This window comes from Peromyscus californicus, unplaced genomic scaffold (genome assembly GCF_007827085.1).
Source record: "Peromyscus californicus insignis strain IS unplaced genomic scaffold, ASM782708v3 Scaffold_14__1_contigs__length_90479793_seg_2, whole genome shotgun sequence".
NCBI lineage: Eukaryota > Metazoa > Chordata > Mammalia > Rodentia > Cricetidae > Peromyscus > Peromyscus californicus.
Window position 1 is genome coordinate 51,667,908 of NW_026294436.1, and position 14,777 is coordinate 51,682,684.

A 14,777-nucleotide genomic window follows, 5' to 3' on the forward strand; every position below is an offset into this window, starting at 1 on the left:
CTCATCTCCATTCCCACCCCCGCCCCATCTGTCTGTTATGCCTGTTGTTGTCTTATCACCCTTTGGGCTGATGTTGGGCTAGACTTAGGGGCTGTGGGGAGTGAGCAGCCTTTGTCTCTGACAGTGTGAGTGATGGAGATGGAGGAGATGGTATTATTTCCCCTGTTTTAGTCTTGTTTTATTAAGCCCTGAAAATAACACCTGTCTCTAACCACAAAGCAGCAGGTTGAATTAAATTAGTCACATCTAAAATATGGCATTTCTTTTCCTAAAAGGAAAATGCTAAGGAAATAAAATGGAAGTGTGATTAGAAATCCATGTGTTGTGCAGCTTGTTTTGTGCTACTGTGTATGCAGTCTAGAATCTAATATTAGCTCTTAGGCACGCACCATCCAGCTTAAGGGATTTTTTTCCATCTCCCAGGCAACTGGAGGCTTTCAATCTGCCTTTGTGAAGGTCTGTGATGCTTGGGAATCTGTCTGTGCACTTCTACCAAGTGACAGTGTGACCTCATGCTGGAGAGTGATGTGGGCCCTAAACCGAAAGAGGTCTTCTTTTTTTCTGTTTCGTGTGAGCTTGTTCCTCCAGTGGAACTCAAAAGCTGCGCAGAGGTGAGCTTCAGTACAGCTGTAGAAGGCCAGACAACAGGAAGGAAAGACCACAAGTGACTGAACGGACCCTGCAGTGGGGTTTGGTTGTCGACCCCCAGGCTTTGCTCCAATGGCACCCTCTGGGAGAAGATCTCAAGTGTGCCTCCTGTGTGTAAACTGTAGTTTATTGTTTCTGGGGGATTCCGAAGGAGTTGTTCTAACAGAGCCACGTTTTCTGCTTGGTAAAATGAGTGGAGGCCTCCTTTGCTTGCTCTTCTGTTTTTTAGCTCCCTCTCGTGTGCTTTCCTCAACAGTTCGCAAAGGTTACCGGATCCAAGCCGACAAAGAGCGAGACTCCATGAAGGTCCTGTACTATGTCGAGAAGGAGCTGGCTCAGTTCGATCCAGCCAGAAGGATGAGAGGCAGATGTGAGCATCTGTTAGTTTCGTGTGACCTGTGCTTCTTTCGGGATCTTGGTAGCCGAAGAGGACATGGGGGTCATCAGATTGGAAGCTCTGAGCCAGCAGTTTTTGTGACACCACCCCACAAAAGGACCTCTGGGGACATGGAAGGGAATAGAAGGGCCTCTGTGGGAAGGATGGGACAGTGACATGTGGTTCATGTTGTGTCTGCCTGTGGGGCAGTTGGTCTTGATTGCTGTGGTTTTGTGACCCTGGGTTTAAAATGTTTCATTAGAACAGTCCCCTTACAACCCCCTTTAAGTAATACTCAAAACAGTCCCTTAAGATATGGGGTGGTTCAGTCAGTAAAGTCATTGCTTGAGCAAGTGTGAGGACCCATGCTCAGGGTCCCCAGTGCCCATGGAAACGCTGGGCCAACAGATCACATCTGTAACCCCAGCCCTGAGCTGGCAGAGACAAGCCAATCCCTGGAGCTCAAGGGGCACCCATTCTAGCCTGACAGTGAACTCCAGGCTCAGTGAAAGACCCTTTCTCAAAAAATAAGGTGGAGAGGATCAAGGAAGGTACGATGTCAACCTCTTGCATTTATGTAGAGGAGCACCCTCACACACACACACACACACACACACACACACACACACACACACACACACACACACCCGAGATGTGACTATTCACTATCAGCTGTCTCCAGCCTGAAGGGCCCCAGTGTGGAACAACCACATGCTGACTTACCACCTGGAGGCTGCAACGAAAATGGAAGAAACTCTGGTAAATGAATCTAGGAAAAAGAGGCTGGAGTCCCTCTGAGGTGCCCAACCACGGAGACGGTGGGGTGAGCAAGGAGGCTGTGCCTTTTGTGAAATAACGCGTTAATTACTAAGTCTGTGGGTGGCAGGGCCCCAACCCTTCACTTAGCCACAGCCCTTGGAGACTGCAGCTGACACTGCTGAGTCCTTAGAGTGGGTTCCAAATTACTGTCTATCACGGGAGGCCGAGCAGGGCAGGTCTGACTTGGATGGGCTAATTATCAAGAGGACGCTGGCAAGCCTAGCTGTGAGGTCACTAGACACTTTCTTTGAACCCTCTTCTTCTTGGAACCAACAACAGACTTGATGGAGCTGTTGGGAAAACAGTCCCAGACTAGAGGAATTTTATTCAGATTAAGGACAACATATTCCACCCAGTTTACAATTCTAAATTCATCCTGTCTGTTGCAGCCATTGCTGTGTCCTCCCACCAAACCGACTATAAAAAGACCATCTCCAGATTGGAATGTCAGGAATGCAGATGTCACAGCACTTGACAAGCTCCTTGTAATGGTGTTGTCATGGATCTCTGTAAGGGGACAGAGACAGAGATCCTAGATCCAGGAGAAGCTGGGGCAAGAAATCTATGAGTGTCATGGCTTAGAGGAAAAGTTAATAACTAAGATCAAAAGTAAAGAATGAACTTGAGTGTATGTGATGTCTCTGGGCTTGACTACCTGGATTCAAATGGTGTTCAAAAACTGGCTGGTCTCAATGTAGTGGAATCTTAGAGTTGAAAGGGATCTTAGAGATGGTCCGTGTCAACCTGTGCAGTGTTCAGATGAGGTAGCACAGCGCTTGGAGTATAGTAAGGGAATTAGAAGAACTTAGATGGTCCCCAATCTTGTGACTTATATACAAAAACTTTTGAGCTAAGACAATTGGCCTCCTATCTCGGATACATACTGAGACTATGGTGGTTGAATGTTGAGACCTTGAAGTGATTGTTGACTCCACCTCCTTCACAGAGGAGGAAATGATCCAAGAAGAGAAAATCACCAGTGTCAAGACTAGAACCCAGATCACTATTGCCTCCAGATTGGCAGTGGAACAACTGTGTGGAATGACTCAGAATATAGTTCTCTTTAGAGGTTCGTTTTATCCTGGAGAACAGAGAAAATCCTAGAGCGGATCATGGAGTGGTCAGTCTAGAACATCTGTAAGAATTGGGAGTTTGAGGTCCAGGTTCATGAATTTGTCGGCCACTGTGATTCTCCTCTGTGTTACCCTTCTAAGTGGTGGTTACTCCTGGATGTTTACATGCTTGGAATGTCTAGAGCAGGAGTCTGCCAACAGTATCTTCCGGGCACAGGCATATCAATTTCTGTTTTTTAAAAGTTTTATTGGAACACAGCCAGGCTAATTCACTTATGTATTTTCTATAACTTCTTGTTGAATGGCAGAATTGAATGGTGTGGCTCATAAAGCCTAACGTTCCCTGCTTAGTCCTTTACAGAAAATGTTGGTGTATCCCTGTCCTAAACTGCCATTATTAGACGTCTGTCAAAGGGTATGTTGATGTTAGTGTTCACCTTGGCAGAAGTTTGAGTGTGACATATAACCTGGACAGCTTGTTACTGTGAGTGGTCAAGTAGTGATCGTACTTACCATCTGGAGAAATGAAAATGTCAAGTATTCCCCGAAATTTAGAGAAAGTTCTGAACCAACAATATTGTTTTGCATTGGTCTCATCAAGTGCATTTTAAAGCTTGTGTGTGTGTGTGTGTGTGTGTGTGTGTGTGTGTGTGTGTGTGTATGTGTGTATGTGTGTGTGTGTGTGTATGCATAAGGGCTGGAGAGATGGCTCGGAGGGTAAGAGTGCTTGCTGTACAGGTATAAGGACCTCAGTTTGGATCCAGACATCCATGAAAAAAGCTGGACATGGTTGCAGTTTCCAGTAACCCCAGCTCTGTAGGGCAGAGACAAGATGATCGGGGCTAGCTGACTACCAGCCTAGCTCCAGATTTAGTGTGAGAATAAGGAGAACACACCAAGTCCTCCGGCTTCCAGGTGCACACACATAGGCATGCACCAGGCACCCCCCCACACACACACACACAAATTGACAGTCAATTTCTTAAAGAGGAATATAAGTTTAAATTTTTATTATAATTGAAAATCCAATGATCCCTTGTGTAAGTTGCCATTCCTGTGTGTTCTTGGTAAAACAAGATGAGGAGGTCCTGCTGTTGTACAGAATCCCTCTGCTCCTCCCAGGATCACTGGGGATGGAGGGAAAGCAGAGGGAACCTGAGATACACACTTCTGCGTTCCCGCATCTAATCTTGGCTCACCTTTCACTCGGCAACAAGGACTTAAACTAGTAAATGTTGTTTTTAATAATATTTTTGAAGTCTCAATGAAAAGATTTAGAAAACAAGTGGATCCAGTTACATTACAAATAGGTTCACTAGATTTGTTTTTTAAGTAAAATGAAATCCAGTACATTTCTAAGTTCTATAAATAATCAAATTTTCTGGGTTGTTTTTTTTTTTCCAGCCCAGATCATAATTCTGGTCCTAGTCCATATCCATAAACACTTCTGCACAAAGCTACTTAGGAAATAAGAAAGCTGTGACTAGGCATCTTTCTTACATTTTTAGACTGGGATCAGAGTTCAAGGTATAGCTCAGAGGACATAAAGGCCAAGGCCATCTTCCTTATCTCCAAACTTCTAGCCTGGCCACTCGCCACTGCATAAACCTGGAATACTTTGGTAGGGAGGGGAACAGACCTTAGAAGTGGGCAGGATATTTTAGGCTCCTACATGAGCATGGCCTAAAAGGTGAGCGTACTGAAACCAGATGTTAACATACTCTTGACCTTGACTTTGTGCTCTTTGGGGAACGGAATGGTGGAAATTGAGCAGAATGGTATGTATGGTGGTGGTACCAAAGCCCCTTTCTTGGGACTGGGCCAGGAGTCGGGAAGATGCTATGATTGACGGCTTTTCTTCCTTCTTTGTCTCTTTTGGCCCAATATGGCTGGGACTGTCGAAGTTCATCACAGAAATTATATAGGACAGAGAAAAACATCTGAACAAGGGTGATGTACCAGGAGGCCAGCCGCAGACAGCCTGAGTTCTGGGAAGCCTGCCTTAGGTGGAACAAAGACAATTGTCTCCCTGTTCCAAGAACAGCACACAGGAAGCCTCCCTCCCTGTAAGCAAGTCGGGTCTGAGCTGGAGCCAGTTCCCGCTGAGCTAGGAACACAGATCCCACTGCAATCTACACACACTGGTCAGGACCAAGGCCCCCCAGGCAGGAGTTTCTGGAGTATCCAATCTCAGCCCTTAACGGCATTCCCTTCCTAACATGTAGAAAACTCTGTGACGGCCGCTTTTGTCCCTGCAGATAACAACACCATCTCAGAACTCAGCTCCCTGCATGACGATGACAACAGTTTCCGCCAGTCCTTCCACCAGATGCGGAGCAAGCAGTTCCCTATGTCTGCGGACGTGGAGAGCAACCCCGACTACTGGTCAGGTGTCATGGGAGGCAACAGTGGGAACAACCGGGGGCCAGCCCTGGAGTATAACAAGGAGGACCGCGAGAGCTTCAGACACAGGTGATGGCTGTCAGTGGGCAGGGGCCACCATGTGTCTGTTCTAGTTTATTCTCCCACATCTCTTTCTGAGGGCTACGGCATCTCTCTCTCCTAAGTACGTTACACCCTTGTGACATCATGTGTGAGAAGTAATCACTGAAGGCTTGTTGAAATGTGTGTCTTCGGCCCCTTAATGAACTCGGACATTGCTTTCTCCCTAGGTTTTATTCTATAACCTTTAAAGATTCCCACCCATCGTCTCCACTGTCCTCATCGTTTGTCGTGCATCGTATTAACATCCTTGTAATTAATCCCTACCCTTCTAAAAAGCAGCTACTGTTAATGTCCCTGTTTTAAGGCAAGGCAACACCAAGTTCCAGATGCTAAGGAATTTTCCCTGGGGTGATAAGCCAAGCCCAGTCACCATTTAACAACATGTACCCCAGCTTCTGGCACCATCACCCATCACCTGCCCTCAAAAAGATAGTGACCCCACCTTCCTTTTACGCACTGCCGAGGTCTCTGTGGCCTCCTGACTTAATAGGTCACTTGGTCCTTGGCTCTGAGGGAGGGACAGCCCTCTCTTTGTCAACAAATATTCCAGTCTCCTGGGACCAGAGCTGTGTGTTGCTCTTTGCTGTGGCTGTGTGGATGGGTGGAGTGTGTGACTGTCAACCAAGGGTCTCATCATGATCAGAAGGTGATCTGTTTCAGCCCTACACCGATCACAAGCTATTTCTAGGTACACAACTCCATTCTGATCTTTTCACACCAACTCGTGAAAGAGTTTAGGTTGCTTTTGCTGGACAGGCGGCATGAAAAATGCCGAGGTGACTCATACCTCTGGGTGGAGGGCAGAGGCTGGGCCTCTGGAACGCTGGGGGGTGTCTTGCAAGGTCCCCCCCCCCCCCCCCCCCCCGCAAACGCAGTAACCAAGTGACCATCTGCCCGCAGCCAGCCGCGCTCCAAATCCGAGATGCTGTCGCGGAAGAACTTTGCCACGGGCGTGCCGGCCGTGTCGATGGACGAGCTGGCGGCCTTCGCGGACTCCTACGGCCAGCGGTCGCGACGCGCCAACGGCAGCAGCCACGAGGCGCGGGCCGGGAGCCGCTTCGAGCGCTCGGAGTCGCGGGCCCACGGCTCCTTCTACCAGGACGGCTCGCTGGACGAGTACTACGGGCGCGGGCGCAGCCGCGAGCCGCCGCCGGGGGACGGGGACCGCGGCTGGGCGTACAGCCCCGCGCGTCGCCGGCCGCCCGAGGAGGCTCCGCTGCCGCGCCTGGTGAGCCGGACCCCGGGCACGGCGCCCAAGTACGACCACTCGTACCTGAGCAGCGTGCTGGAGCGCCAGGGGCGAGCCGAGAGCACCAGCCGCGGCGGCAGCCTGGAGACGCCGTCCAAGCTGGGTGCGCAGCTCGGCCCGCGCAGCGCCTCCTACTACGCCTGGTCGCCGCCCGCCACTTACAAGGCCGGGGCCAGCGAGGGCGAAGACGAGGACGACGACGACGACGCGGCGGACGAGGACGCGCTGCCACCCTACAGCGAGCTGGAGCTGAGCCGGGCCCCGTCCTACCGCGGCCGCGACCTGCCCTTCCACAGCAACTCGGAGAAGAGGAGGAAAAAGGAGCCCGCCAAGAAAGCTGTGAGGGTGCACCCCGAGTCCTCCGGAGCTGGGTGGGGGGTGGGGGTGGGGGGGGTGCAGGGCCCCTGGCGGGAAATACGGGGTTGGAGGCCCAGGAGAGACACCAAGTCATCAACCTCACTCTATCCAGGGTCAGATGGAGGAAGTAAGGGTGGGACCCCTCCAGAGACAGCAACAGCCACAAAACTTATTTTTTAAGAGTAGATAATGGGTAGACTCTTGTAGGAAAGACCTTCAAAATCGTCCCCGCTGGCCTTGACCTGGGTTTTTGTGGTCTTCGTGCAAAATATTTTATGCATGCTTGTGTGGGCGTTCTTCTCTGCCAAAGAGCGCACATCTCAGAGACACCAACAAAGGACAACTTACCTGCTTCCTCCTGACTTTGGGTGTAGGCTGGGCACAGTACCTTGCATATGTGAAGGAAGCCTTTGCCTTCACTCAGATTTCTTGTTAATGGACTTACATAGACTTTACTGCTTTTTTTTGTAAATGCGAGAGCAGTCTGTTCTTCCTTCAGCCTCTGAAAGTGAGCTATGGACTTCAGAAACATTGGGGAACAGTCCCATGTCCACAGCGGGGCGCCAAAGTACTTCTGACCCTCCCCATCCCTACACACACACACACACACACACACACACACACACACACTCTCTCTCTCTCTCTCTCTCTCTCTCTCTCTCTCTCTCTCTCTCTCTCTCTCTCTGTGCTTTGACTATCGCTTTCCATGTCCAAGAATTTCTGTTCATCAGGTAACCTGCCTGCTGGGCGTTTTGTTTCCTCCATTCCAAGCGGGGCTGCCTGCCTACCTTCCTGCCTTTCCTTTTCAGTGGAGCTCAAACCCAGGGCCTTGCCCATTCTAGACAAGCACTCTACCACTAAGCTACATCCTCAGCTCTGGGTATTTTTTGAATATGCAATATGGAGAGAAGGACAATGGACAGGAAAAAGGCGTTTGGCATCATTACTAATTTCTCCCAAGCTATTGGGTGTCTTTTGTTATTTTTGAACTATAGAAATGCCCTGGCCAAGGTACCATGAGGGAGGAAGAAGCTTCCAGGTGACTTCAGGTTGAGGCTACACCACCCACACTTAGTATTGTGGAGTTGACCATCATTATCCTTCAGACAATAGAAAGTTATTCTTTGGCCATGGGACCCACTTCCATCTGATGTATATTGGCTTTAGCATTTTCTGGGCTTTGGAATAATCATCACATGTTTAACAAAGTCCTGAGTCAAGGTGGGCCTGGTTTTGAGCAGGTTCTCAACTCTCCCAGTTACCATCAGTTGTGTGTGGTGCTCTATCAGTCTGTGGTTTAATGTGGGGCTCTGTGCTTTTCCCTAGAGTGACTTTCCAACCAGAATGTCCCTTGTGGTCTGACGGTTTCAAGACACAACTCCGGATCACTAGAAATCAGATACAGACTACGAGATGAGACACAAATCTGAGAGCCAGCAAGCCTAGGACCTTCTCTGGCCAGCAACCACCTTGGAAGATTTGTTGATCTCTGCTTTGGCGACAGATAGGAGGCATCCTTTAAGGAGGCTGATTTCAAACCCTGGTGCCCAATCTACCTTGAGAAACTTACCAAGAAGACAATGATGTCTATCTTGCCCCACCCACATTTCCTTAGCAGAATCAAGACTCTGTGTCCAGTTCTGAAACAGGTAGCTTTGGACCCCTGACCTCTAGAAATTACCTATGCTTGCGGTATGTTTTTCTACAAGTGCTGTTCTGTGCTTAGAGACAGAAGAATTTATTACTACCATTAGAAGACCTGCTGCTCACAAGAGAGAGAACTTCAAGGTAAAACGTACCTTTTACCCCCATCACTTGCAGTCATTGGTCAACAAGTCTTGTTATGCTAAAATCAGAAGGCCTTTGTTGAGTTTAATGGCAGTGACCTCCTGGGCAATCACAGAAATGGCTTCAATTTGCTGCTCTGACTCACAATTCTTAAGTGGCTAGACAAACAGGATAGCATTTTGAAAAGCTGCCTAAGTGGTCTTTCTTTTTCCATTCGGGGGACGTAAGGTGCGTCTCATCTTTCTGTTGTGCAGAGTGACATCCGAGCCTTGAACTCCTAAGTCTCTCTCTCTTCCTCTCCTCTCCTCCCCTGAACTTTTCAGGGAGGGGCTGGTGCGTCTGAGGGTGTCCCACTCCACTCTGCAGTGTGACTAACTTGTCATCAGGTGCCTTTGACAGATGTTCCAAACACACACGTGAAAGAGGACGAGAGAAGGAGAAAGCAGTGATACAAGAGGAGAAATGGGGAAGAATTTAAGAGGAAAATAATATGCCCTCTCGTTGGATCTTGAGTGTGGGTTGTTTTCCCACAAACACACTCAGATTTTTTTTTTTTTATTGGATCTGTACTTCATTTAAGGATTGTTTCTACCATCTCGATTCTGCCACTGCAGGGCACCAGGGATGTGGTGTCCACTCCTCTTGGCCTCCCTGACCTGCCACTGTAGATGCTTTGGAGAGAAGAAAGGCACCACTTTCTCAGCAAGAAGAACTTCCTCTTCCTACCCTTGCAGAAATAATTGGTTTTGCCTAAGTCCCAAATTGAGAAGGTCCTGGACTTTGTAATGTTCTTAAACTGCCAACGTGGCCATGAACTCTCCCCTTCTCATTACTCCTGTGCATGGAGTTTGTCCTCTCCTGCTGCTCTCAGACCCTGTCAAATGTACCTGAACTATCTATCCTCCATGGTGAGAGAAGAGCCTGGTCACTATTGTCACTGTGTGTGACAGTTTTATCAACTCAGCAGACTCAGAAGAGCATCCAGCCACAACCAACAAAAGAACTGCCTAGCTGAGCCGAGTCCAAACGGCGGATTCCCACTTGAGAGGAGAAGTTTGGTACTCCTGTGTGTTCATTTATCCTCAAGGATAAACCTCTCGCATGTCAGAATGTTTGGCCCTGAATCAGTTACTCACCCTTCACCTTCCTTGACAGACTTTTCAGTCTGCGTTATTGTGGGGAGACATGTGGTTGGGTGAAATAACTGGGGGAAGACGATGCTTGCTATCCCATAATCCAGCCGTAGTCTATTCTCTTACTGATCGATGTATACCCTCTGAAGAAGGTCGGTCGGAATTTCCTCAAGACTTTTCCAGGGCCGCCTGCCTGGAATTCCAAAGTCTGTTCTGCTACCATCCATTGTTCTTCATGACATTTCCCAAAAAGGTCCCATGTGTGTGATGTAAGAAGCTGCTGGGTGAGGGTTTGGAGGATAAGCTGATATCATTGCTTGGAGGAGAACTGGCCTGCCAAAGGATGTCACAGTTACTTTGGCCTGCCCTAGATAGAACAGGAAGATACTTCAGCCCAGCGCTGGCACTTCCGAGGGCTGGAAGACAAAAGCCATAACCCTGGTGCTGAGTTTTAGACTTGCTAGTGTCCCTGGCCTCAGAAAGCCTAGGTCTGGTCTGTCTGTTTGGGCTCTAAATCAACATGGCAAAAACATCACTTCTCAATCACCAGCTTTTGATTTCAACTTGCTCAGGCACCTCTGAAGAATAGTGGATAGCTGCGGTAGCTATTGTGACACTGAGCACTGTGTCAGGCTTCTTTCCACCAAAGAGCCCCATAGCACAGGCTACAGAGACCAGATAGATTGCCTTGTAAAACCAGGGGCATGTGTGAGCGTGGTGAAAGCCGAGGCGGGTGATAGGAAAAACCTGTTAAAATTGGAAACATAAAGTTCCAAAGGTAGCAAGACTATAGGCAGACAATTGTAAAAAAAAAAAAAAAAAAAAAAAAAATCAACGTAAAGATGATAACAGGCTTTTGAAATAACTGGGAAAAGGGGAGGGGGCTCAGATTGCTCTTTGTAGGGCTGCATGAATCATTTGAGTTTCCAGACCTTCAGTAGAGAGAGAAAGCAGTCGTTTCTGGGTGTGTGGATAGGAGACAGTGCTCCATGGACAAGGCAAAGCTGGCTGTCCTCGGTGCCCTCAACTTTTCTTTACACATCCCAATAGTCTGTCCTGCATAGGAAGTGCCTATACATGTTAGTTCCTTTCCTGTTTTCCTAGGGCATAAAGTAAGTCTGGCATAAGATGTGATCTCCGTCCACTTGAGTCCCTACAATTGAATAAGGAAGCTGAGACATGCCCAAGAAAGGATAAGAATATTTTATGCATATGAAAGTAAATAGTGCTATGGATAAATTATAATAAACCCAGAGATTTAAATTTTTTAAAACTTAAATGGGAATATTTTGATATTTAAGTGTTGTTGTTTGTCCATCCATCCCGTTTTTTTAGGACAGGAGCAGTGATCTGCAAAGTCAGGCTGTGAAAATCTGAACTGAAAAGAGGTGAAGGAGAACGGAGAGGGATGAGTGACAGGGGCCCTGGAGGGCTGGAGCTCCTGTCTTTGCCTGTGAGTCACAGCTGAGTCAGGGACAGGCTGGAGGAGGGAGCTCGGAAAGCAGGTGGCTGGAGGTGTCCTGTGGTGCTCAGAGTTCTTCTCTAGGCCAGGTGTAGACTCATTAGGAGACTGAGGACAGTATTCAGTTCTCCCACCCAAGCAAGCCTTGGGGAGCTCAGCATCTGCTCCTCCAGGCACCGAGGACAGCTTGGGGTGCAGGACTTGCACTAATGTAAGAAGTTTCACACGGCATTTCACCCTTTTCTCATGCGCTTGGCGTAGGGCTGGGCACACCAGGGTGAGCAGGGGCTGGCACTACATACATAAATCTGGTTAGATCTTAAGCAGTCTTTGAGAGGCAAGAAGTAACGGGACGGATGCTGCTTTAGTTCATCTACTCTCCACCCCTTTTTAAATAGATGGATAAACCATCACTCCCATAAATGAAGTCACAAACCTGTCCGATCTTTAGATTCCCAATCTTTAGGCCTTTCCTGTTGGATCTGTGTTTTCCAAAATTGCGTGGCCATAAGAATTACTTGAATTAGCAGAGGACCTGAGTTTGGTTCCCAGCACCCTCATGATGGCTCACAACTGTCTTTAACTCCAATTCCAGGGGACCCAATGATCTCTTAGGGCATCTGGGAGCACTATACTCACATGATGCACTCACATGTAGGCAAAATACTTGCAACATAAAAATAAATACATTTTTAAAAATTAAGAAAGGGGGTTGGCGAGATGGCTCCGTGGCTAAAAGAGTACTGGCTGCTCTTCCAGAGGACCCACATTCATCCCAGCACATGGTGCCTCCCAGCTCCAGTTCTAGGGTAACCAATACCCTCTTCTGGCCTCTGCAGGTACTGCATACGTGTGGTGCACAGACACACATGCAGGCAAAACACACTCATAAAAAAGAAGTAATGTATTTAAAAGTACTTGGTCAAATAAATTACTTGCCTGGAGGGCTGGGAATGTGACACAGTTTGGTAGTACTTACATAGTATGCACAAAGCCCTGGGTTCAATCCCTAATGTACAAACTAGGAGTAGTGGCACATGCCTGCAATCCCAACATTTGGGAGGTAGAGGCAGGAGGTTAAAAGTTCAAGATCATCCTTGACTACATAATGAGTTCAAGGCCAGCTTGGGCTACATGATACTCTGTCTTCAAGAACCAAACAATAATAAATCAAAACCACAAGGATTACTTGACTGCCACTGACAAGAAGTGTTGTTGGGCTGTGCCTTGGAGAATAGTTGGGTCGATCTGGGGTAAAGATTTGTACTCTGGACATGTAATTTCAGAGAGCCTTGTGGTAGATACCTTTGGGTAGTGTTAGACTGAATCATACCTCTGGTGCACCCCTAACTGCTGGCCATAAGTATTGTTGGGGCTGTGGATTATTTTATTCCGATATCAAGGTGAGGTACCTCTGACTCCTTTGAGACTGGCACTGATGAGACACCCAGCAGTCTGGCTGTGACACTGGAGACTGGCTCGCCACTGTCCAGCTGAAAGGAAGCGTTTAAAGGGAGAGGGTTGGAATCCCTCCCCAGGAGCCTGCTTGATATGTTCCAACTCCCAGAATAGTGATGTGTTGTGACAGGCTCAGATCAGACAACAGGAATTACAGGTAATTTTCTTATTCCCTTGATGCCATCCTGAATAAAACTTAGATCGTGAATAGAAAAAAAGGAGCCATCAGGGAAAATGGCAAATGTAAATCATTTTTAAAGGGTACAAATTAACAGCCTAGCTAATAACATAACTTTCATTTTAGGACCAAAAGCAGGTGGAGAAAAAAAAATAATAAAATGTACAACATTACCCCTTCCAAAATCAGGTTTAATTGCTGCCAGGGTCTTATGGGAGTTTAGAAGTGATGTGCAGAGTTTAGAAATCATCCATAGAAGGTCTAAGGTCCTAGAAGCAAAATAGTGCCTGGTTTTCCCTGCCAGTACCCTACCTCCTAGCTACATGGGATGATCACTGCAGCTCAGAGGCCCCAGTTAGCATCAAAGCTGAGTAGAGAGAAGCTGAGCTGCTTTCTTAAGCAGCAGGCTGAGGTTAGCATTGCTGGGGTAATAGTCAGTTTTTAATGCTATGTGCATTACACTTGTGATGCGTTCTGTTTACAGACCGGTTCCACAAGCATTCTCTCGTTTGTCCTTCACAGCAAACCCTGTGACAGAGGCAGGTTAGGTGTTCTCCCATCGTACAGAGTGTGGAGCTGAGGCTGGATATGCCAAGTGACTCGTCTATTGCCTAAAAGGCGTTTAGAGTCTTTAGATGGCCTTCCGACTGTCTAGGGTTCTTTCAGATTCCTGCAGTCCTCACAGGCCCAGACTCCAGTTTATTCTCTTCACAGCCGGATGTGTAGCGAGGAGGTGAGGAGAGGCCACCACAGAGACAGGCATTTGCTGCTTCATCTAGCTGCATGATGTTCCTCAAAGTCTGCCCTGGGAGAGAGGTGTCTTGGCTGGAGAAGTTTCATTCTCAGCACCATGCTGTGAGTTGGGGAAGGCTTGGACAGATGTGTTGCAACTTTCTGGATTCTTCTCAAAGAGGAATGTCTAAGCCAAGCTACAGGTTCACCCAGGCTCAGAATTCCAGAGTTGTGAGCGGGAGCAGACATCTTCACTATATTTTGAGATTTTTTTTTTTCTTGTAGAGGTAGAACGGAGGATCCAGATCTAGAGGGAGACAAAGGTGTGGGGAAAGTTGTAGCAGTTGAGCTGAAAGTCTGGTTAGAGTTTTGGGTGGAGCTAACTGGACCGGGGGATCAATGTGGTCTGACTCCTTTTATCTAAAAGGCTGAGAAAGATGCCCAGAGCTGCTCTCCTGCACGTTTACTAACAGAGGTGTTACACTACTCCGTGAGGAATTTCCTTGTGAGAATAAAGAACGTGACGTTTGGACAGTGGGGTGAAGAGAAGACGCCTGCTTCCTGAGAGTCACCTGCCCAGTTGTTTCGTGCCTTGTCTGTGACATGGAAACTGAAATGTTTGTGTCACTGTTACCCATGATTTTTTTTTTCCTATGTCAGACATACAAAGTGCATTCGGTTGTAATGTTTTAAAGTAAATAAAGCATTTTCATCTACTTTTGTTACACTCAATTAGCATAATTATGGTGTGTTATGATCTTACAGTAAGTGTTTTCTCCAAGATAAGGAATCATACAAAGTGACAATGTGTGGAAATGGAATTGTGAAGCCCAGTACTGCTAGCCTAATAATAATAATAATAATAACAATAATAATACAGTACACACTCTCCAGAGAATGGCCTAAATACTATATTGTAGAGGCAGACGCTGCCAGCTACTGTGTGTTCTAGCACGTTTTAATGAGCTACTGGCCAGGTAAATTCTGTTGACACTCACT

At 47.6% G+C, this 14,777-nt stretch overlaps 1 protein-coding gene across 1 annotated transcript in view; it reads left to right on the forward strand.

Moving 5' to 3' along the window:
- Positions 1-14,494, forward strand: part of Ildr2 (immunoglobulin like domain containing receptor 2) — a 61,072-nt gene extending 46,578 nt beyond the window's left edge. Inside the window, exons 7-10 of the mRNA XM_052737486.1 lie at positions 905-1,018; positions 5,175-5,388; positions 6,322-7,009; positions 8,354-14,494. Coding sequence (XP_052593446.1) covers positions 905-1,018; positions 5,175-5,388; positions 6,322-7,009; positions 8,354-8,389 — 1,052 coding nt within the window. The 3' untranslated portion in view covers positions 8,390-14,494. The remainder of the gene's footprint in view (positions 1-904; positions 1,019-5,174; positions 5,389-6,321; positions 7,010-8,353) is intronic.
- Positions 14,495-14,777: the final 283 nt, after the last annotated feature.